General features: G+C 45.9%; 1 protein-coding gene across 1 annotated transcript in view; it reads right to left on the bottom strand.

Annotated features, from left to right (window-relative positions):
* The window catches only part of Bicc1 (BicC family RNA binding protein 1), a 235,937-nt gene that overhangs the window by 19,483 nt on the left and 191,558 nt on the right, over positions 1-24,896 (bottom strand). The window contains exons 4-15 of the mRNA XM_059282001.1: positions 18,457-18,536; positions 16,638-16,796; positions 15,437-15,490; positions 14,755-14,949; positions 14,143-14,394; positions 11,591-11,722; positions 8,305-8,491; positions 6,332-6,493; positions 5,180-5,376; positions 4,904-5,036; positions 4,075-4,231; positions 2,110-2,272 (exon numbers count right to left, since the gene is read on the bottom strand). Coding sequence (XP_059137984.1) covers positions 2,110-2,272; positions 4,075-4,231; positions 4,904-5,036; positions 5,180-5,376; positions 6,332-6,493; positions 8,305-8,491; positions 11,591-11,722; positions 14,143-14,394; positions 14,755-14,949; positions 15,437-15,490; positions 16,638-16,796; positions 18,457-18,536 — 1,871 coding nt within the window. The remainder of the gene's footprint in view (positions 1-2,109; positions 2,273-4,074; positions 4,232-4,903; positions 5,037-5,179; positions 5,377-6,331; positions 6,494-8,304; positions 8,492-11,590; positions 11,723-14,142; positions 14,395-14,754; positions 14,950-15,436; positions 15,491-16,637; positions 16,797-18,456; positions 18,537-24,896) is intronic.

Here is a 24,896-nt window from a genome sequence, read left to right as displayed (position 1 = left end):
AAGACAACTTAAGATGTTATCAACCACACTGCTAAAGCCTTGGCTTTTTTAAAAAATATTTGTTTATTTATGTATACAGTGTTCTGCCTGCATGTATGCCTGCAGGCCAGAGAGGGCACCAGATCTCATTATAGAAGGTTGTGAGCCACCATGTGGTTGCTGGGAATTGAACTCAGGACCGCTGGAAGAGCAGCCAGTGCTCTTAATCTCTGAGCCATCTCTCCGGCCCGAGCCTTGGCTTTTGAAGCTGCATAAATGCAACGATCTAGCTTTGGACACTAACAATCCAACAGGATTGAACCTAGAGACCCTGGTACCACACAGACGGGAGGACCACACCTGTGTGCTATTAACCCTGAACACTAACTATGTAGAAACCAGGAGAGACGCCTTTCTGAAGAGAGCTATGCCTGCATGGCTACATCCCAGTTGCTGCCCTGTTTTCGCCTCCTTAGTCTAGGGAACAGGTAAGACTTGATTCAAGGACCTACCAGGAAGATCAAGAACCTACGGGCAAGAGTTCTGTGGCTCTTCTCCCAGCAAGACTGTACCAGCATATGTAAGGTTCCCAGGGAATTACAGCCTGCAACAGAACACTGAGGAGGGAGCAAAGAGCTAGGAATAACCTTGGGCCAGGTGTTGAACAGCGGCAACCCAGCACACGCAGTAGCAGTAAGAACATGGCGGTACCTTAGAGAGCCTGGGTTTTAGACGACACTGTTTTATGGTATTTGGGGGCAGCTTAAAATTGCACTGGGAGTTAAAAATCAACTTTAACTTCCAGGGGCAAGAGTGGGAAAAACTGAACTCTACTTAAAGCCAGGGCTGTCTCTGTGAAGAAGGTAACAGCATGTCAGAGCTCATCTGGAGCCTACCCAGCCGACAGTCTCTGGAGGACTGAGGAAGAGAGATGAGTGAAAAGAGTGCTAGAGAGACCACTGTGCCAGGGTGGTGAAGAGGTGGGCACTGTCTTCAGCCACCGAACGAGACAGGTCTTCGGTGTGTCTCCCGCCAAAGCTCTCTAGCGACTCTCCTAGATTTCCTGACTTTGGAGCCAGCTGCCCACTGATGGCATTAACACATCTAGTCAGAGTCACCAGTGAGAACACTGTCATCCGACCTACAAGAAAGAACCACAGAACTTGTTCGCGAGGACCCAAAGCTGGTAGGCAAAAGGAGGGCAACCAGGAGATACACAAAACCACAGGGGGCATAAAGGGAACCTGGTATTTTTTTTTAAGTACTGATGAATTATGAAAGCTATGAATTCTATCCACTTCAAGACTCATGAAATTGTTCAAATGCAAAGGGTTAAAAAAATAAAATAAAAACAAGGAGGATTGAATTTTACTTCACATTGAAATAAAAGTAGTGTCATTTAGTTCCATGCGTTAACATGGTAGTTCTTTTTGGTTTTTTGTTTTGTTTAGATTTCTAGGGGTTTGTGGAGGTGGTGGAGACAGAGAGAGAGAGAATTCATTACAAGGTGGACGCTCTTTCCCAGTCATGCTGGTGCAGAAAGTAAAACATTTATGGGTGTGTGTGACCCCCTAAGAGCACTAAATCCTTGCCTCTCATATACATCTACATGAAGCTGAGATACTGACTCTCCTGCTTAGTGAGCTGCTCTGAGTCACGCTATGAAAAGGTGGTGGTATGCCAGGGCTGGTTGAGGAAGCTGTCTGAAGCCATCATGAACATCCAAACCACACAGTTGTCGCCATTCTGTATCGTCCTCCAAAGAATTCAAGTTCTACACTGGCTCTTTCATAGCCATTTTGAAACAGAAGAAAACGAGATCTGCTTATCCAAGAGAAAAACCATCTCTTACATGCCTATAAAGCTTCAGGTAACAGACACGCCATCATCTGCTTAAGATACAGCAACACAGATCACCGCTTTTACTTCATCTAAATCTTGCACTTCATCCTTAATGTTCATAGCAAAACCAACCCAAACTCCTGCGTATCTATTTGAGTTTCCCGCCGACCAGGGTGCAGGAGGACAGGCTAACATCTGCCCTTGCTTCCTGCATGCTCAGCCCAGCGCCCTGCCCTTGGGTGACTGCTTTTGCAGCAGATGCATCACCACAGCGCCTGCTTGTATTACCTGCATGTGGACATACGGTGGCTGTGAAGCCAGGCGGGCCCTCTCCGAGTTCTGCTGGGCCGCTGCCCTCTCGGCTGCACGCTCGCTCCCTGGAGCCTTCTTGTCGGCAAGAGGACTTTCTGCGGCACTCAGCTCAGGGTCTGAGAGCAGTCTGTCAGTGCTGCTGTGAAAGAGAGTTGGGAATTCACTGCCCCACCTCACACACGGACACACCACACGTTTCTCGTGTGTGTGTTCACTGTGTGTGCTTCTGCCATCACCTGCTTCCAGGTGTCACCTCAGGGCAATGCCGTGACGCAGCCGCACGGAGACAAAGGTGACGCTGTCATCCCACCAGACACGTGAGGAAGGACCTTGTCCAAGGTCACTGCTGGAGGGTGACTCTGGGTCTCCAGCCAGAGGTGAAAACTGTTTTGCCATATATAGGTACCCGCATTATAGGAAGTACACATGGTATTCCGCGTGTGGTACACAGGGAACAGATGTACAGAGAAGATTTGTGATGTCTGTACATCCGCCAGATACCAGGGACTCATGCAAAATTTGAGCACAGCCCAGGTAAGCCTGAAGGCACACAGAGGACAGCAATCCCACATGTGATACTGGTTATGAAGGAAAGTAGCCAGTAAGACATATTCCCGAAGCTTGTTTAGGGAATGAGCAGAGGGCCACGTGATGCTTATAACACACAGGATACCTGAGTGAGAGCCCATGGTGCATCAGGATGTACCTGAAGCCAAAACATGTGCTGTTTTGTTCAGTTACAACCAACCACCTCTTCAGTTCCCATGTCAGAATACTAGACGTGAGCAAGAGGCTCCTCCTGACAGATGTTGACAAAGGCTCCCTGAAGACACGTGAACCGGACATGAAGGTGCTTTTCCGGTTCACTGGGGCCAAAGGCCAGGAGAGCAGCAACTCAGAGGGCAGAGTGAGCGAAAGGCAAGGGACCCAGGATCGAGTCACAGGGACAGTGGAAGCCACAGTGTGACAGAGTGAGTCCAACTTTAAAGAGAGTCAGGGGAGCTAAATAAGGGGCCGCACTGGCAGGAGAAGGTGGAAGGAGGGAGTGCTGGAGGCCGGGTGTCATCCAGGCGGGAGAGAAGGAAAAGGATTGAAAGGTACTGAAGACAAAGGGGAGGGCTTGTGTTTTTAAAGGTTCAACAGACAGCAGGAAGCAGAGCACCTGAGGAACATACCCTGGAGAATGGCTATTTAGGAACTTAGTTGCCACGAAGGACAAACAGGTAAAGCAGAACTGAGTGGAATGAGTCCAGGGTGAAATAAAGTGGCTTTAGCAAGAAATGGAGGTAGTAAGGGTATATATGTGTGTGTGTGTGTGTAATATAACATATATATGTGTTGATCTTTCTATAAAGACATTCCGTAAAGACAGCCAAGGAACTAAGAAGATGGAAGAGGAAATCAACTAGCTGGGCAGGTGGGACACCCTTTCCCCTGAGAGAGGACCAAAAAATAAGGCCATCTAAGGATACCACCATGATAACCACTGTGCAAGGAGAAGTTCTAGCTAATAAAACTCACAGGCTGATCACAGAGTTTAAAGGTTTGCCGTGTCCTGCACTGGATAGGAGGGAACTATAGCCTAAGAATCCCCCCTCCACACCAGCCAAGGTGGCTTCACTGCTGGACACTGTCTAATGCAAAAGTCAGCCTAAAAATTGCCCCTACTCGTGGCTGAATAGCAGAGAGACTGCTCTAAGTTTCAGAGCAAGAAGGATTGTTTTGAGGACACCGTTGGAAAGCCAATCACTAAGTGAGGGAAGATTATAAAGATGGACCATGGTAAAACAGAGGTTATTCATTGAGTTTTTAAAATCTAATTAGGAGAGGGAATGGAAGAGCCAACCACGAGATCTAGCCTGACTTGAGTTAGCCTTAACCACTGAGCTCAAAACAAATTCTCCTTCCACCATTTCCTCCCAGGAAGATGAGCATACATACTGGAGGTGTGAGTTCTTTGTGCCTTGCAGTAGCTCAACCGTCTGTCGCTTGGCACAGGAGACCTTGGAGGGACCCAGCATCTGCTTCAGGTCACCAGCATTCCCAGAATGGGAAGGACTTCGAGGCATGCCCACTTCCACAAAGGCATCATCGCAGCCTGCAGAGGGGGTGGGGGATGGGGAAAGAAGAAAAATCGAAAAGTCATCTTCATCTGCCATGGAGAAAATCAAAGTCCTGTCTCTATGGAGAGCCAATTCCAGAGTCCTGACAGTGCTCTCAGCGGCAAGGAGGGCACACCTCCACAAGCTCGGGCGGTCTCCAGGATGCAACCTGAAGGGAAGACCCTGGTGTTTCCTGAAGACTGGAGTAAGCGGAATATGTATTTACATATGAACATTAGTGGGGCCCTTGTGTGCCATGAAGGCTGTTGGGACAGAAGGGGAGATCTATATTTGCATATAAACATTGGTGGGACCCTCATGTTTCTCATCTTCCTTTTCCAGTGCTCTTCCAATGAACTACACCCCAAATCATGTGTCTTCGAGATTGTTAGGGGTGAACTCATATGCAAACATTGATCGAGCTGATGTTTTCCTATTACACAATGATGCAACAGTGGTATTTCTGTGGGAAGTGCCTTTCAGTCCATCTTTTACCACGTTCTTTGGAATTTCATGCAAGACATTGACTCTGCATAGTTAAGGTAGGCACTGGTGAATGAAACCAATTCAGAACCTCTGCAGTCTTCCTGTCCACCCACCCCCCGGGGTGTGTGTGTGTGTGTCCCTTTATCCAAGCTACAAGCCTGTCCGAGGAGGACAATTCCAACCTTCCACAGAGTTTGACTTGGGAGAAGCCTGTTCAGGCCCAGCCGTCTGCATGGATGGATCACCATGACTGGTGCTCAGCACTTTTTCCCCAAGTGACGGCGTGGACAGTGCACCATATTTCATGTTTGGAGGCTGAAATCATAAATAAAATAAAAGCACCATTTAGAAATAATGTCAGTGGACACACATTAAAAAAAAACAAAAAAAAAACAAGTTTCAAGTAGCTCCTCTCTTGCCCAAAGCACAGACCACCCCACCTCACAGGAGGGCGTTACCTGCACGTGTCCATTTAAAGAAGCAGAGATGTTCTTGCCTTCTGCCTGCATGCCGTTGATATGGACATCAACGGGAGTCAAGCCAGGCGGAGGAGACGGGGCTGTGTGCCCGTAGGTGGGCACTCCAGACAACAAGATATTAGTTAATGTGGCCTGGGCAGTGGATGGAATCATAAGGTGTGGTATAGCAGAGAAACCTGTGATGATTCGGGAAGACAGTGTGAGACCGTAAACAGCCTAGAAGCGACGGTTATATTTGACAACACGAGAAATTTCTTTCTCTGTGAATTTAAGAATAACAACATCTCTGTAAATAGACTTAACATTACCATAAAAATCATAAACGGAGGCCAGAAAGATGGCTCAGTAGTTAAGAGCACTGGCTGCTCTTCCAGAGGTACTGAGTTCAATTCCCAGCAAACACATGGTAGCTCACAACCATCTACAATGAGATCTGGTGCCCTCTTCTGGCCTGCAGACACTCATGCAGGCAGAACACTGTATACGTAATAAACAAATCTTTTTTTAAAAAAAAAATCATAAATGCAGGCTGGTGAGTGGGTAAGGGCCCTTGCTTCCATGTTTGATGACCTGAGTTTGAAACCTGGGACCCATATGCTGGAAGGAGGGAATTGATTGGCCGCCACATGTGCACCTTGGCATACACACACACACACACACACACACACACACACACACACACACACGACCATTTTCTTTAAATAAAACCATGTTAAAACGAGATACCACTTCTCATTCTATTTGTTCCAGACCCCTCACAGGACAGGTGAAGAAAGCTGAACCTGAGCCCGTGACTAAGAAATAGATCCTCCAGGTCGAGCTCTGTTTGCCACGCTCAGTTTGTAACCTTCATGTGCCTTGGCCATTGTCCCCTGAGCATCCAGCTGCTTTTCCTAACCTGTTTATCACCTGTATGGATGAGGCGCTGCTTGCATGAAAAGCTCTTGGCTTTTCTGAGCTCCATTTTAACTAATTTACATGGTGGGAGATTTGCCTTTGGGCTGGAGGATGCTTTGAAGAGTGATTTTCACTTGAAGAAATGGAATCCTTTGTTAAATTCTATTTTAAAAAACACAAACCAGGTAGTATCTAAGAATGCACAGCTCTTGATTATACTTGAGTGACACTAACCTGTGGCACTTGCAGTGTTAGCGATGGAGGGTGCCCACAGTGTAGGGCTCGGGGTACCAGAACTTGAACTTTGCAAAGGACTGACTGAACTGTTGAGAGCATTCAGGAGTGAGTTTGGGGTGGTTGAAGTGTTGAGCGACAAGGTGGTGGGCCCCAACAAACCTGTAAGGTATGAGAGTCAAATCAGCACACTTAGGTTCAAGATTTTGAAACAGGGGAAGGCGTTCATACTGTCTTTTGGAACGGGCACCAATAAAACCTGACACTTTCTAGTCTGTCAAATACAGGTGACAGGCGTTCCTCCAAAGATGTTATTTCAGACATTCCTGTGAAATGTCTCTTTTCACAACTCCAACATAGGAATTCGCTCACCCTCAGAGAGACAATAGATGCCCATTTAATAGATACCATGAGAATGAAGAGACAGATGTGCCCAAGCTAACATAGCAGAGTCAGGCGCACTGAGTACTACTAGACTTGCTGACAAGCCCGGATGGACGAACCTCTGTTCAAGAAAAAGCTCTTTTTTTATTTCTCCAAGTGACTCACTTGTTATCAGCTTCCCAACAAATCCCTTTCCAAGCGTTCACACCTGGCAGTGCCTAGGGACACCGTTCCTGTGGCAGACTGACTGTCTGGTACTTAGGAGAGAGGATGCACTCTACCAGATGGTTCTCTGCATGTCTGAACACACGCTGACTTCTTCGGGCTCCAATCCAACGACTGAAGCTTGCCCAGGAAATGGGCTGGCTTTGATTTATGTTTCCGAGCATCCCGCGCTTGCTGTAACTAATGAGACTCTCTTTTGGGAATTTTGGGATCTCTAGTCTAAAAATGTTCATTTCTATGTGTTTCCGGAAGTTCACAGGCACCAGTGTTACAGGAGTTGGATGGTCAAGTCAAGAGATGCTTTCCTCCACTCGGGAACTCTGCCTCTCCTCCCAGTTTCTCAACTAGAACACAATGGAGTTGGGTCATACTAAGTTCTCTGGAATGCCCTGGTCCACAGCATTACCGTGCAGCTGTGACTGTTCAGGTCCGTGTGGAGGAGATAGCTTTGGTCAACGAAGAACCTGCATTACTGTAGTGGTGCTCAAGTATGGCAACTTGGAGCCCCAACAAGTTACACACACATTATCTTCAGTGTTGGGGATAAACCTAGGTCCGTATATGTCCACTCTACCACTGAACTGTAACATAGCCCATCATACTATATATTTTAAAGGAAAAAGGAAAAAAAAATTAAAAAGATCTGCTGAAATTTTTTTTCCTGCCTCAAATCTACTCTGGATGAAGCAGAAAGATGTGCTGGCCTACTGTACTTGAATTTTATATGAAGGCATTTGGGGCACAAGGAGGAAAACGGTGAGCCTGGGGTCTAATGGTAGCAGAGCTCCTGGTCAGCCTGTGAGAAAGCCCACCCCTAGATGAGGACACTGTGTCAGGAACAGCAAGGACTCTGCTTTCCTAACAACCTAACACTGTGGTATGAGCTATGCTTGCTCTCCTTAGTGACCTTGGGCTTATCAAGCCTAACCCTGGGGGTGGGTTCAGGGGCTCTCCCCTCCCTTTCTCCAGCTGCCCTCCAGATCTGCAATTACTTTTTGGAACAAACTGGATAATCTTTATCTCCAGGGAGGGAGGGCAATACTGCAAAGCCAGAGAGAACAAACACATACATCAGCGTCAGCCCCGCTCCCTTCAATCTCGATGGCATTCTTAATTTAGAAGAACAAACAGAGCCACTGAAAATAAAAGCAGTCAGCCTGGGGTTATTTATGCCAACATAGGGAGAATCTGGGCAACCCAAATCCACAGAGCCTCACAACAACAAAACCAGATTATAAATCAGGTCCTGTTGCTCTTCACCCCACCCTGGGGCTCAAAGAAGAAAACAGCATTTAGACAGCACAATGGTAGAAAGAAAGGGAACCAGATAAGCATTTCCCCAGTGGTAATAATAAACTTTATACCTAGTCCAGTGAGTCCAAGGCCTGCCGAAGCTAAGATATCCAGGCTGGGACATGCCAGGCCGGCAGGGCACGATGCTGGGGAGAGACTGGTTGCTATGGAAACCCCACTGCTTTCAAGTCCGAGGAGACATTTCCTTGCTTCATACATATTTAAGGCATTTCGCTCAACACTTTTCACAATCACAGACTATGAAAACACATAATGGGGAAAAAAAAAAGGTGACACTGGGGTAGTATACAATGAATGGAGGGGGTAATGAAAATGCAAATGAGGAGTCCACAGGAGCAGGGGTACCACCTTCAATCAGCCTCTGCCTCTCCTGGTAGAGCTGTAATATGTTAGTTACTGCCTAGTGTGTGTGTGTGTGTGTGTGTGTGTGTGTGTGTGTGTGTGTGTGTGTGTACTGTTCCAGGCAGCTTGGAGGTTCCAGTTCCCATCCAACCTTTTGGGGTGGATTCCTATCCAGAGATGCTTAGAGATTTAGTAAATTCTTGGTGTCCTGTCCTACTACACAGCCTCTGGCCTTCATACTGAAGCCTTCCCCCATTACCTGCAGAAGCCAAATCATAAACCCATTACCACATACAGACTGCATAGTAACAGTCGCTCGTTTCTGACATCATGGTCTGATGGTTAGCTAACACATCTGCAGGCACCCCGACCCTCAGTGAGAACACATCAGTGGCAAATCTTGTGATATGCGTTATGTGCATGTGTGTGTGTTTTTCCTTACTGCCTGCATATATATGCTATATATACATATATAATCTCTCTAATATATATAATTGACTACATTTCTAAACATCTATAATTACACATACATCCACACACTCACACAGTGGCAGTAAGGAAAATTTGACAAAGAAAGCAGTTAAAATGGTAGTTAGAACGCAGCCACTGAGCAGTCTGTCCGACCTGACATATGCCCATTTTCTCCTGAGCTCTTGGAATCCTGTCCTTGTATGGACAAGCCCTTCTCGGAGTCTGATACTGACGGTGGCTGTAGTTAAGTTAGTCAAGCAGGAGGCTTCATAATGTCCCAAACCAATGGCCTGTTCGCAAACTCTGGACTCACTCCATCCCACTCACCCAGAATCTGGGCTAGCTTTTCTTTTAGGGTTTTCCCTGAGAGAAGGTGTGGCTGATGTCCCCCCAGTTGCACAGAAAATACTGCATTTACTCATGTAGAAATCACAAGCGAGACAGACACACACACAAACCATTCCACCCAAAAGATGACATCTGTGGTTTAGAAGTTTAGAATGGAAAGTTAGGCGGATTTATTTACCTTAGTAAGTTAGGGCTTTCTGACCCCAGAGTCCACATGGTGAAAAGAGAAGACCATCTGTACATCCTTCTCTGGCTTCCACATGTGGATATGGACACACATGTGCACTCATGCATGCACACACACACACACATGAACACACACAAAAAGTGAATAGAATTAGAAAGGGGGGAGGGAAGAGGAAGAGCACCTTTCTATGTGAGACAGCACTCTATGTGAATGGGGACCCAGGTCCTAACTTGACACCAAGCCTGCTCCGGCCTGAATCTTGTGCTCACCAGCCTCCTTGATTCCCAACTTCCTTCATCTATGGCTGCCTAATCTTTGGTGTTGCTACAGCAGCCCAAACAGATTAAGATGTTTGCTGGTTTGTTTTTACCCAGTGACACACTCCTGTGCACTAAGGCAATGTGTCTACATTTCTGTAATGCCCAACTATGTAATGTCAAATTCTGTTCACTAGACTTCATAAAGCAATGAAAACTAGCATTTAATAAAAACGTTCAAAAACTCAGCTGTTTGTAATTTCTCTTCAAAACATTCCACAAACTTCAAAACTTCCCACAGTCACAGTTTACACATCTTTTATGCTTTTAAAGATTAAAAAAAAAAACAAACCAGGATTAATATACCATTGTCATTACCTGAAACAAAGACATTTTTGTGACTTTTGCTAACATGCCCCTAGATTATTTCCTAATCCTACTTTCCTTCCTAGTGGTGAATTTGGGGTGTCCCCAACCCTCACATCAGCCGATGCTTCATGATTTAGAAAATGTTGGCATGTCAACACTGCCACCTAACATGTCATTCCTGTCTGGGAGTTTTCATCCCTGCTCAGCCCATACAGCAGCAGCAGCACAAAGGCTGAGAGACAGCGACAGCCAGCGGCGCCATCACAGGGTCCCAGGCTGCTCTGCAAAGGGGCTGCCATCACGGGGTCCCAGGCTGCTCAGCAAAGGGGCTGCCATCATAGGGTCCCAGGCTGCTCTGTAAAGGGGCTGCCACAGAGTTCACAACACTAATAAATGAACACTCCTCTCTCCTCACCTTCTTGTGGGCACCTGACATCAGATTTCTCTCATGGCACCTTTACCGTCCATGTAATGACCGAATCTCTACAGCACGGGACAGAGAAAGTGCTAAGAAAACTGAGCATTTTCCTTACTCGTGGCCTTTATTCCAGGAAAGAACGGAACAGAAAAGGCAACTCTTCTGCTAGGGAGCACAGTGGCTGGCATACAGTAAGTTCTGGAAGTGTTCTCCGAGTTGATTTGAATAGGTACACACGCGCACGCACACACACACACACCACATAAATCACCTTAGCCGTTCCCTAGCAACTAAATAAAGCCTGTAGCTAGCTTTGATTGCAAATAAAGAATCCTTCTGATAAATACCCAGGAGGGGTATATCTCATTCATATGGTAGGTCTACTGTGGCTTTCTGATGAACTTCAGTGTTGATTTCCATAACAGCCTGACTAGTTTACATATTCCCCCCATCAGTGTGAAAGCTCTCCCTTTTGTCCACCTCCCCACCAGTATTTGCTCTTAGTCATTTTCTGGCTGACTGCCCCTCTGACTGGGTGAGATGGGATCTTCATGTAGTCTAAATTTGCATTTCTCTGATGGCTATTGAGGCTGAACACTGTATGTTTGCTAGTCATTTGTACAGCATTTTTTGAGAACGGTCTGTTCATTTTATTAGCCTATTTATTGATTGGTTTGGTTGATTTCTTGTAGAAATCACAAAGTAAGAAAAAAAGATGTTTCTTTTTCATGTAATTATAGAAAAATAATGGTTACTGAAAATGAACTCCAAAAAAATAAACAAAAGAAGAAAATGGTGGTAGATCATGGAGGCCACCGTTAAGAACGTACACTGTTGTTATACACTAACATGCATATTAGAAATCAGTCCCCTGTAAATGAACAGCCAACGTGCATAGAGAACGGCATTACAGAAGCTTCACTGGGCACAGACTCTGAACCAACCTTGCTTGGCTGTTTGGGCTTTGGTTTAATACTGATAAAGACATCGAGCTGCTCCATCAACTGTGCAATGAACTGTGGGTCCACTTCAATTTCTTCCTTCATATCAAACATCAGCACAAGAGGAAGACACCCCTAGAAAAGACAGCAGGAATCTCAGGAGCCAATCATATGGCACCCGGTACCTGAGCAGAGCTATAAACAATACACCATTGAGTATGAAAACTAAATGACATTCACATCTTCACAACAAGGACGGATGCGGTGGGACCAAGGTGAGGGGCAGGAAGCTGTCTGGGGGACTGAAACTGTGTGTGTTAAGCTCATGGGTTTGGCATAAATTTACTATTATTTTTTTAGTCTAATGTTTACTTTGGAAAAATCCTTCACTGTCTGACTTCAGTTATATTAGCAATGATACAAAAAAACACTCTTGGCCACTCTGAGGTTCGAATCATGTGCCCTCCCTTGCTCAGGGACTTAAGGAAGCCATGTCACTGCATCCTGAATGAGAAGAACTCAACTGCTGGTTAACGACCTCCACTGTGGCCCAGCCTGGCCTATCCCACCACAGATCTGCATGGCTGGGATCCTTCTCTACCTCCAGGCCAGGGCCTACTCTCAATGTCCTTCAGATAGAGTCTGTACCTCACTCAGAGGTTTCTTAACTGCTCCTTCTAAGGAAGCGAAAAGCTGTATCCACCCTTCCCAGCATGAGCAGTGAACCACTGCCCCGACCTTCAATCCTTTTTCTTCCCACTACAGAAGCTAGCTTTGGCTTTCTTTGCTCTTTTCTTCCTGGCCCTCATCGCCACAGCCAGGAGCTACACAACTCCCCTTTCTCTTGCACAGAATGCTGCTCAGCTCCAGCCCTTGGTTGCTGGATTTTGTTCACATGCATCAGACAACAACACTGAACACACTGTGATCAAAATGGACTGGTTGTGCCCTTTCACTTATGAATAAAAGTGACTTTTGTATAGATAGTAAAAAAAGGTCCTTAAAACCTTTGAATTTCTTTCTCCCTTCTTTCAATATCGGTTAATAGTGCCTTTCAAAATACACTTATATTTTTGGCAGGTGTGGTCAAAGTAGGAATATGAATATGTGAACTTTTCGTCAAGCATTTTGAGCTTAAAAAAAAAAAAACACCTCAGGCCGGGCAGTGGTGGTGCACGCCTTTAATCCCAGCACTCGGGAGGCAGAGCCAGGTGGATCTCTGTGAGTTCGAGGCCAGCCTGGGCTACCAAGTGAGTTCCAGGAAAGGCACAAAACTACACAGAGAAACCCTGTCTCGAAAAAAAACCAAAAAAAAAAAAAAAAAAAAAAAACCACGTCAGGACCCTGGAAAAGAAGACACTATGAAGAGTAACTGTGGCAGTCCCGATTTGTAACTCTGCCCCACGGCTAGTGTGTTAATGGCAATACAACCCAAAAAAACAAGACTGCAAAACCCAACGGTCACGAAAGGTGAATCTTTAAATCTCATGTTGGCCTGACTGACTCTCGGAAGTTTCATCTGTCGGGGGGATGGAATCAACAGTATACAAACCTGGGTTTTCTGACTTTTTAAAAAGACCAATTCTGCAAGTTAATAGGTCATACCTGATGCTTTCTGACTCAAATGTCACTGAAGGCCAAGCATCGAACACAAGAGTGCCAGCTGTTTATAAGAGTCTCCGCCAGCCCAGCAATATGGCTGTCTGCTGTTACTACACACCAACCAACACACACTGGGGTCTCGAATAAACCCGAGAAGGAGAGAGAGACCATACACTGGAGTGCTTGTGAATGACGTAACTGATGCTTTCCTTTCATAGCATTCAAATTCATGAGTGAAATGGCCTTTTTATTTGTATAGGAAATTTATTAAGTATGCAAATGTTTCCGATCGTCAAAGGTCAAGTTTTTACGTATGTGTTGGTGTATGTGATGGCCAGAGGTCATGGCAGTTGCTTTGCTTTACTGTTTACTCTCCACCTACTTATTCTTATTGAGACAGTGTCTCTTTAACGAACCTAGATCTCACAGATTAGACGACACCGACTGACCGGCAATCCACAGGAATCCACTTGTCTTTGCCTCTCTAGTCCTGGGATTACAGCCTTGCCTGCTCAAGTGAGTGCTAGGGATCTTCATGTTCCTGTGGAAAGCACTTTGCCAACCGAGCCATCCCCTCAGCCTCTGAAGATGACCTTTAAACAGTATTTTTAGTTTTCCACTGAAGGTTCAAACGGCACACCGGTACCCCATGTCAGATGTAAATAGTCGCCTCCCCTCCACACCACAAAGTACACTCATTTCAAATCTCGTCTGTGTTTAGTCTAAGTTAAGAAAAATATAAGAAAATTGCTTCCCTATGCAATGGAATTGGGCCTGTGGAGGCACAATGGCCCTTTTTCTCCCGTTTATTTCCTTTTACCGGGAACGTTTCCTGTCGGGCTGGACCTCAAAACTGCTTCCTTAAATAGCAGGTTTTCGGAGTCAGTGTGAAAACCCGTGGTATGCCAGGAAGTCAAAGGAAAGCACCACAAAGCTGACTGAAGCAGCCTTACCATGAGACACTGCCTTGCCAGACAGACAGACTCGATGGTGCCCTGGAGGTAGACGGTGGATTTCTTCTGTGGATTGCTGGGGTCAGGAAAGTGGATCTGCGCCCCTGTCCTCTGCATGATATGCTTGACGTTGCTCCCGTTCCGGCCCATCATGAAGAGGTGATGCTGGGCCGCGATGTCCAGTTGTGTGCTCACGGGGATGGCAGATGCCAAGCTTCCCGCAAGGTGTTCCAATAGCATGGCTGTTCCTTCCTAGCAGAGAAGGGCAGACTGTGGGAGGGGCACAGTGATCCCATCAACTACAACCACCCCCACATGGGCAAAGTTTCCACGGTACCGCCAACAACTACGGGAACATCAGTAGCATGTTCTATGGGCCCAGAAGCAGCACAAAGGAAAATTCTGGAAACCAATTAGTCTACTAATCATAAGCATAAAACTTCTACTGGGTGTGGTGGCATAGGCCTATCTACAATCCCAGCAGCTGGGAGGCTGAGGCAGGAGAACTGTGAATTTAAGATCAGCATAGGAAACTCTGTCTCAAAAAACCACAACAACAATAAAAAGAAAACTTGCATGATCTGCGTTTTTCCATCACTTTAAACCACCCACCTTCACAGCATTAGTGTTATTCTGAGACCCTCGTACTATGACAGTAGCACCATACATTCGAGACCTCTGCTTGAACGACACAGAAATGCTGTACGTCTGTGAGATGCGCTGGATGGAGGGGGCGTTAGGATCCGGGACTGGTTGGAGAATCCCAGCAATCGGTAACTCAAACATCAGCACCAAGGGAAGCAGCTCCTGAGAGGACCCAAAGCAACAGTGAAAAAAAAAAAAAAAAAAAAAAAAAGCCTGGTGTTTGCGGGGAGGGGGACACATTTGCTCTTTTCTAAAGATGGGGCCTGAGACTTGAATTGTCTTCATGGGAGGGCCGAGATCCAGTATGGTGTGCCACCGTTCCTAATGGAAGGAGCCTTGGGCCTGTGATACTCTCCATCAGGCCTCCATCTGATCAGAGTCAGGCAAAAGCCAGAACATTTCCAGAAAGTCTCCAATCGAGAAGCATTTATAAATAAACATAGGATGCTGTGGTCTAAATACTGACTCGAAATGCCTCCCACAGGGACCAGCTAACAGAAGTCAGAGTGCTCATGAAGGCACCCTGTCCCACTGTCTCCTCCTTCCTGAAAAAGGGACTTGGTTACTAAACGGCGATGTTGCTATTCCAGCCCTCGTTGTGAAAATGTGGTGGGCATGCATGAACAATCCCAAAGATGAGCGCGGTTACCCGGATCCTCGTGCGGGCAGATTCTACTCCTGCTGGCTGTCCTGCTATAGACACCTGCAAAATAAGACAGCCAGGCTCACTCCACCACTCAAGCCTGCCTCGGCCTTCCTAGGCGGCCACACCCTTGCTGCTCAACACAAGAGTCCTGGGGCTCATGACAAATAAACCTCAGCGGAACTGAGACGCATCAAACCAGAATTTGATTTTAATAAGACCCTCATCCAGCAATGACTGGCCATTGGTCTATGTCGCCACTTGGACTTAACCACAGCCAGTAGCTCCCAGGAAGCCATTCTGACCCCGTTATCGTCATTATTTTTGTCCACAGCACTCTCCCCCTTTTGTCTAAACTCTGTGTCAGTTCCATATTAGCAGCAATGACATGGATACATTAGGCTCTTAGCCATCGCCTTCTTCCTCCAATCAGCTGGCAAATAATCACGGCCTTAGGTATCCACCCTCTCCAGCTTTCTCCATAGATCCCTAGGCCTCAATGACCCATCCATGAAAGCATTTGTCTTATGCTGGGTGGGAGAACCGAGTTCCAGGACACGGCTCTCACGGCATGTCACAGCCACTGTCAGGTATTCTGAATAATGCCCGGACCTTTCATCAAGGCTTTTGACTTGGCCTCATAGACATCCCAGCACAAAATCACTCGCCGCCTCACCCTCCGAGCTGACAGATTCCCACTATGAGATTAACTAAGAGGAGAGGACATATCTAAATAATACAGCAATAGTCCGCAGTCTTCAAGGACCGGGAGTGCTTGCATGGGGACCCGTGACTTCCAAAGTGAAGCAGCCCCAGGAGTATGTCTAAGCAAATGGCTGTAATCCTGCCAGTGTGAGGAAGCAGGGTGCCTATGCATCACCTCTTAGAATGTGACCTGGAGGACCACTTCTGCCACTGTGTGGCCAGAACCTACACACTGGACAAGGCTGCTGGGGCGAGACAAGCCTGAGAGATTCTCTCAGTTCTTCATCATGCTCTTTATTTTGAGACTACTCCACTCCTGATTTCTACTATTTAGAGGTTAAGCAGAGAATCATGGATCTGCAACAGCAAAGCACCCCAGTCTGGGGGGGGGGCGGGGAGGAGTGCAGCACCCACAATGTCTGCGGTCAGTAGATTACTCTCACTCCTCATTTCACGGAAGGGATCTGCATACTGAACCTCAAGGGTATGGAGAGACAGTCACCTGGTTGCTTTTTTCTGCCTGGTTGTTCCTGTTGGAATCGGGAAAGTGGATGTGGCAGCCCGTCTCTTCCATCACCTTTTTAATGTTGTTGCCGCCCTTGCCGATGACATGGGAGTGCTCTGTGTGTGAGACATCCATCTTCAACGTGACGCGGTTGCTCTGTGCAGAAGCAGGGTTGTTTCCCGATGCATTAACAATGCCAAACACTCTGCCCTTAACGGCACTTTAGTATTAACAGAAACGGACTCTGTGGGAAACTGCAGATTTCTCAACAGGCTAATCTCAGTCTAAGAGATTTCTACCAGCTTCTTCACTAAGAAGGAATCTCATTTTGCAACAAATTCGTCAGCAGAAGGCGACAAGTTTTTTAACCACAGTACATTGTCAGAAAATTAAATATAGTCAGCTGCAAAAACAAATAAATTATTCAGGATTTTTTTTTCTTTTAAAAGCATTATTCATGAAACAGTTCAAATGACGAAAGACAGATGAAAATGTGACCACATGACTAAAGACGCCATGTTGGATAGTGGAACTATGATGATGGGGAACCATAAATAGAAATCAAGCCCCCACCGAGATTACACAGCATTGACAATACATGCTGCCTGATTTTCTAAACACAGTAGTGTCAACATGCCTGCCCAACCTTACACAACCATCCCTTATTCCAGCTGACCAGGGAGAAATAGAGAAGAACTCAAATGCATGGATTCTGGCAGCCAAAGCCTTGAGTAATTGAACTCCAAACAGAGGCTCAGTTACATTAAAGAAAATGCAAAAATCTCAAGATGTGGGGAATAAAAAGGCAGCAGTCTAAGTGGCACCTGAGTATTTAATTCTGAGGAATTTAATGTAATGCTATGAGGATCCATGTAAAAACCCTTCTGAGTGTTCAAGGCTGTGAACGGCATTCCTGAACAGTAAGATTCAAGATGTTAAAATATCAGTAATTTAAAAACCTTCTGAAATCATAAATTTTTGACTTGTGCCCCAAATATTTTTATTTTTAAACTTAACTTCTTTCACTTTCACTTTTGAAATACAAGAGAATATCCCCTTTTCTAGGAGAAGGAAAAAAAAAACCCTAAAATACTTAATAATTACAAGGTAAATAATTCTTAAAAATTAAAAAAAAGAGAGAGAACACAAATAAATACAGAAAAAAATAAGACAAGTATTCAACAAAATACTAAGTAGCAGGTGGTGGGGACAAGAACCACAGCCAGGATTTGAACTACCTCCCCCGTTCCCAGTTTTGAGATGCTGGCCAAAGTCTTTAACATCTCTGTAATGAGGTACTTTTGAGGATAAAACTACTATAAAGTGCCTGACACACGGCAAGGGCTCCCAATGGGTTTAGAGGAACACCACAAACAAGTGTATGCTTGCATGTGTTCAGTTTCTGTCATTACTGTTTCTTATATGTACTTGCAGCGGATCAAACATCTAGGCCGGCCTAAGCACACCCATGCGCACACACGGGCTCCAGGGCTCCTGTGACCTCAGAAAAGCCAATGTGCTCATTTCTATCATCTTTGTTACTGACCCTGTACTAACTAGGGCCAATGTATCTTTCTGGAGATGGTATATATGTGCACACATACATCTGTACATGTAGTCATATATAACATATATACATAAGATTAGTTAATTACTTGGCATGATAGAAACTATTTAAACTAAGCACTTTCTCTACCTTCCTCCCGCCAGCAGAATCACACGTGCCTGTTCAAACCTTCCCTATTTCTTTTCCCCAGTTTTCCCTGGGTACCAGCATGGAGGGTCTTGGCAGCTGACAGCACTCCCGCTCACTTACTTTTGTGTCTAAGACAGACATGATCATTTCTTTGGCTTCTTTTACATCATCTTTCTTCCCAGAAACCTTGATGTGGGGATCTGGAATGAAAAGGAAAAAAAGGCTTGCATGAGACTTTCATACCTTCCTAAACTCCCTGCTTTAAGACTGGTGGCCCCCATGTAAAATATTCCGCAATAAAACCAGTATTTACTGCATTGTATCTATGTGATCACTGGAATTGAAATCATGAGAAAGTACCCAAATTGTGCATTTGTGAATGTGTTTTTTTTTTCCTCTTCAGAAAACTGGATAAGCAATTTAACTTCAAAAATGATTTGCAAAATAAGCAAATCATGCCACTGTGAAATAAAATAAGGTATCTATGAATGTGACTTGCAAATTAAGTTCTTGCTATATTCCTGGTCCCATTCTAAAGATAATACAATAATTTATTTAATCCAAGCTATAGCTCTGCGAATGCTTCTTGTTGTTGTTGTTTTTAACAGGGAGAACCAACGTAGAAGGCAGCATTGGTTACTTGCCCTAGAAAACCACTCAGGGTGGTTTTTATAGGACTCAGACCTGTCCTATAATGCAATGTCTTCCAACTCTGGACCCACAATTTAAACTGTAATGATTTATTATGAAAAACATCCTCACAGGTTAAAGTTAATACAGCAACAAAGTCCACTAGAGAATATTTTATATTTATCCAGAGTTCATTTTGAGTAACTAATATACACCATGCTTTGTGTATTTCACTGAATATTAAATAGGGACGTGTTCAGTCATTCAAGAGATATTTCTAATTATCTTCACTGGACCAGGGAGTGGGCCAAGGACTGGAGAACATGTCAGTAAAGACGACTCCCCAACACATACAGAGGTGTGCAAGGAGGCAAAACCACATTAAATCATTTTCTACATTGTAACTGATTATTGTACAAAGAAAATAGACCGCAAGAAGAAAGGCTTGCAGCATCCGCTGCAGTGTGGGGAGAGGCCTGTCAGGCTCACTGAGAGGAACTGGAGAGAGGGTGAGACATGGATGGAATCTTCCAGCAGATGGGGGGAGGAGTGGCGTTCAGCACAAGTCTATTGGTCAGAGTATGTCTCCACTTCTCCTTCACTGGGTTCCAAGAACTTAGCCATCTGGGTGTTCTGACACATTATTGGCCAGCCTGGTGCAGATCAAGACCATTCCGGGGGTAAGTGGAAAGTTCTATGCCCATTTGCGTTAGTGATAAAGTCAAGAAACAGGTAATTTGGGTATGATCATCAATGTGTCATGATCAATGAGACACCCGAGTCCTTTCTATCTAGTACAGGACAGAGATCAGTAAATACTCAGGCACCTTCCACACTTACAACCACGTCATCTACCCAAATCCTTTTGTTCTTCCAAAGCAGGAATTCTCCAGGTTAAGGACCCAGAACCACTGGGTAGGGACTAAACCTGAACTTCACACATGTCCCCCATGTTGGGATCCCTCCATTGCCAGCCCACCTTGTAGGTCAAATTCAATGATGAACACGTCACAGTTTCTGAGGTACAACCCGGCCCCGCCCTGCACTATCCCCTCAGCTACTCCTGCCCGGGTCTCTCCTTATCCTGTCTTTTAATCCCACTTGCAACAGCTTTAAGATTGTTCAAAACTTTCTAAAATGTCTTCCCTATGTTCTAAGTCTAAGGGGTCCTAAAAGTAGGGCACAGGGTACACAGGATGCCCACCCGCCAGAAGCTAGGACCCCATCTTACCTCCAGCTCTCCTCACTGCTCCTTCGGGAAGCCTCCTGCCTAGGCCCAGCTTGGTTTTTCTCTCTGAATCTGCTGGCTAACTTTCACACACTTCCCTTAAAATCTGCTAGCTAACTTTCACACACTTCCCTTAAGATGCCTCCAAATGCTACCCACAGTCAGAGTCCAGTCTCAAGCGTCCTCAGTTTTACTTCCTGTGTCTGCTGCAACACTGAGGACCATTAGGCCTGGAGAACCCTGTGCTCCTCGGAACACGTACGTGCCATGCTCATTCACAGTATAGGCATTGCATTATGAATCTACAGGATTCTTAAGTCCACAATAGAAAACAGGTAAAACCATGAGAACGTTCGTTGTAATCACTATGTACTGGTCCAATACAAGTAACAAAATGCTTCTGCTGAATATAAATTAATTTTACACACACACACACACACACACACACACACAGAGAGAGAGAGAGAGAGAGGGGGGGGTGGTATGCTAATTTGTAAACCCATTACTTCACAGGCTGAATAAACCACATTAAAATTCTCATACACCTGCACCTGGAGAGGAACAGGGACTCTCGGCTGAAGGATAATTTGGTTGTCTATCCTCTTTTCAACAGCAGAACTATAAGCAAAAGAAGAAAATGCCTCCATAGCAAATTTGGAAGTGAATGAGCACCACCTAGTGGCCAGAAAGTGGATTATTATTCAATACAACCTTGCCTGCACAGTCTCCAAAGTCCCTCAAAGGCTACTGAGCCCTTGCTTTTGTTGGAAAGTGGGTAGACATACCCAACACCGTGGATGTTATAAAAACCAAGCAAGTCTTCCACACCTATAGTGTTACTGAACCTACTGACAGCTCTTTACCGTAGAACATGTCTGCACAGGGGCATAGTCTTGGACACTTCAATTCCAGGGAGACCCTAATTCTGACTTTGATTATTCTGATCAGGCCTGGGAGAGCATTGGTTTTCTGATTCCAACCCCACCCATCTGCTCCTGGTTTTTTGTGTGTCACCTCCCGTGAAAGAGAGGAGACCGGCTAGCAACCATCCCTCACCAGAGAAATGCAGCTGTGCTGTGTGACCACCACAGAAGAGAAAAAGAAAACGGGTCCTGCTCTGCGGAGCTCAACACTTCCTACAGAAATGTTCTTCTGGCTTCCACCTGTAAGTTCACAGACTCGGTCAGCCAACGATGGTTCTTAGGAGAACACCTCAAACATGTTTTTCAGTACGCATTTTTGAAGAGTTGAGATGCTCCATGCACCTAGGTGAAGCCTTGTTGTGGTTTTAGGAAGATGGCCTTGTGTTCCGTTTCCACTCCTGGGCTTCTATCCTCCCAAACACCCCAGCCCTGGAAACATGGTGGAATGCTGAACTGCCACATTCTTCTCTTCCTTCCTTTCAGCGGAAAACTCCAAAGAAAACACTCGGTTCAGATGACTGCATTAATCATGCTGTGGACGGCTGCGTGCAATTGATATCATAGTTTAGGACATTAGTCTTCCCCCAACAGTCTATAGCTGAGTCCCGTCCTTGCGACTGAGCACTGTTGTGCAGAAGCGTCATCCCACCACGACCCCACCCCAAAGTTCAGTCTTTTATCCACAGTCTGTTCTGTTAGAGCCGGACAGGCAACTGATGTCTGACTGAGCCCATGCCTTGCACGCGCAACACCCCAAATAAAAGTCATCCTTTTAAATCCCACATCCTGCTCTGAAAGGAGGAGGTACACATTCCACTGAAACATCCAGCCAGCCTTAAACTCATGAAAAAGAGACAGGAGAGAGGAATTTGCTTTCTCCTGGCTCAGATAGATGTCTTTTCATTTTTGTCTTGGGTTTAACTTCTTAAATCTCGCTGAACTCTGTCACTGTCTGGCCAACAGTGGGGCTGGAGGTGCAGGGGAAGGGGCTGGGCTGTCAGGAGCAGCCAGTGTGCAAGCTGTTGCAGTTACTAGGCAGTATAATGTGAAATGTTCCCCATAGGCTCATAGAGTTCAACACCTGATTCTCCAGTAGGTGGCGCTGTTTTGGGAGGCTGTGGAGCCTTTAGAGTTCCAGCCTTGCAGGCGGAAGTATGTCACCAGGCACGGGATTTGAGAATTCACAGCCTCACCCCACTTCCAGTTCACTCTCTTCCCCTCTGGGTTTATGGCGGAAGATGTGATCTCTCAGCTTCCTGTTCCTGCTTGCCGCCATCTCTTCCTTGCCGCTGTGGACTCCCTGACTGGAACCACAAGCCAAAAGCAACTCTTTCCTCCCTACCTTGCTTGTGTTTGTGGTGTGTTGTTGCAGGAGTAAAGTAACTGACGCAGGTGTCGTTGACCTGGAGCACTTGGGACTGGGGGTGTTTGCATCTTTTTTACGGATGTGGGTATCTGCATACCCGTGTGACGAAATGGCTGAGGCCTGGGAGCAAATTTCAGCACACATTTTGTTGGTTTCGCATGCTCCCTAGATGCAGAATGTGAAGCTGAGTGCTGGGGCTGCCTTTTGCACGCCTGTCTTGGAGTGTCACCATCACACCAGGCCAGCTATAGCACTTTGGGCCTCCTGCATCAAGACAGCACTCAAGGAGACCTGGATTTCAAAGCATTTCAGATTTAAGTTTCCAGCTTAGGCGGGTAGGAGATTGGGTGTGTTCTGGGTTGTGTGATCATAGTTAAATTTCCAAATCTGGGGGACCCATATAAACAAGGCCATGGTCTTCAGCTTAGAATTTTTGTCCAAAAATCAATATATAATCAAGGCTCAAAAAAAAAAAAAAAAAAAAAAAAAGCTCTAGGTCTCCAAAGGGTGCTGACTGACCTCAGAGAGAAAGCCCTGAAGAGTCTGAACACCTCACATAGAATATCCCACTTCTAATGTCTTGACTCTGCAGTCAGCTCAGAGTCTTTTCACATGGTGAGGAAAATGTATGGGCTCCCTAAGTCAATCCCAAGGTGGACATTAACAAGCTCTGTGACCTGTGACAGTGTGAAAGTCACTGAGAGTCTTTGGAGGGCTGATGGGGGGAGGAGGGAGTGAAGGAAAAGGGGAGGGGGAAGAGGGGAGGGGGAAGAGAGAGAGTGGCAGAGAGAAGGGGAGGGGAAAGGGAGGGGGAAGGGACAGGGAAGGGAGGAAGGGAGGGAGGGAGTAGAGAGAGAATGAATGCAGAAAATGTGGTACTATGCTTTGAATCTGTAAAGTCCCCACTGGCTCCTGTTTGATGATGATGTTGTTGTTGTTTGTTTGATTTGTTTGTTTTAATGCTGCTCCCCAGCTGGTGGAGTTGACTGGGAGTTTGTCGGTAAGTGGAGCAAATAGATCACAGGGTTTGAGACCCCTGGAATATATTACCCCTGGCCACTTTCTGTAAGCTCTCTGCTCCCGATCCACAGTGATATGAACAGCTGCCCCCCGAAAACACACACACACTCATATTGACACACTCATACACATACTTACACTCACTCACACTCTCTCACACACACACCCATACACACACACACACACACACACACACACACACACACACACACACACACCCCTGCATGCAGGAAACAAATCATTCCCTCATCAAGCTGCTGTCGGGAGTTTTAGTGACAGTGACAGGAAAGGAATGTGTCAGATGGCTGCTCAGCTTTAAGAGTCCACACTGCTTTAGTGTGGAGTCATACTATAATGTTTTTTAAGACATCTGTTAAAAGTTTTTTTTTAAAGAAGGTTACTTTTATTATTTTTAATCACGTGGGGGGGGGCGTGTGAGTGAGTGGCAGAGGAGACACTGTGTCCCCCTAGAGCTGGAGTTACAGGTCATCTGGGGTCTCTGACACAGGTGCTGAGAACTGACCTAGATGAGAACTAACCTGGATGGCAGGAGCCATCCAGGCTTTTCACCTTTGAACCACATAATGCTCTTAAACTAACCCGAGTTTTTTTTATTTTGCAGTTTGGGGTTGTCTTGTTATATGCAGGTTATCTAACCTCTAAGGTATTCCCAAGAACAGGGATGCTAATGTGTTGGCACAGTGCCCTCTGCCCCAGCTGAGGGAGGGAGGGCAGCTTGGAGGTCCTCCTGTGGATCAACAGCTGGTGTGGATCAACAGCTGGCTTCCCAGGCCACAGCCTGGCCTTCTCCTCAGCCTTCTGTACTAATGTGTGATTTTGTATCAAAGCAGATGGAAAGCAGAGCTTGTCCCACTGGTATTTCCCGAATACTGTGCTTTGATAGGCACAAAACAAACGTACTACATCCCATATGCTGATGGGATTTGGCTTCAAACTTTCCTTGAACCTAGTCACAGTTGAGACACTACTGACCTGTCGGCTGATTCTGAGCACTTTTCCTTTAGGTTGGCAAGCCACTCTGGTGAGCAGCAGAAGTGAATTCAACTTGAGAGTGACTGGCAGCTGCTCATGTTTACTATGGAACACGTAAACTTCTCTCTGGATTCCTCAGAGATAGACTTGTGCCTTAGTTAGGGTTCCTATGGCTGAGATAAAGCACCACCACCAGCAGCAACCAGAGACGCTTATTTCAGCTCATAGTTTAAGTCCATCGCTGAGGGAAGTCAGGACAGGAACTCAAGGCAGGAATTGATGCAGAGGCCATGGCGGGGTGGTGATTATTGGTTCTGCTCCTCATGGCCTGCTCAGCCTGCTTTCTTTCTTTTCCTTTTTTTAAAGATAGATTTATTTATTTATTTATTTATTTATTTAT

The sequence above is a fragment of the Peromyscus eremicus genome, chromosome 16_21, assembly GCF_949786415.1.
Source record: "Peromyscus eremicus chromosome 16_21, PerEre_H2_v1, whole genome shotgun sequence".
NCBI lineage: Eukaryota > Metazoa > Chordata > Mammalia > Rodentia > Cricetidae > Peromyscus > Peromyscus eremicus.
The sequence above is the reverse complement of the archived record's forward strand: the minus strand, read 5'-3'. Positions and strand labels throughout refer to the sequence as shown.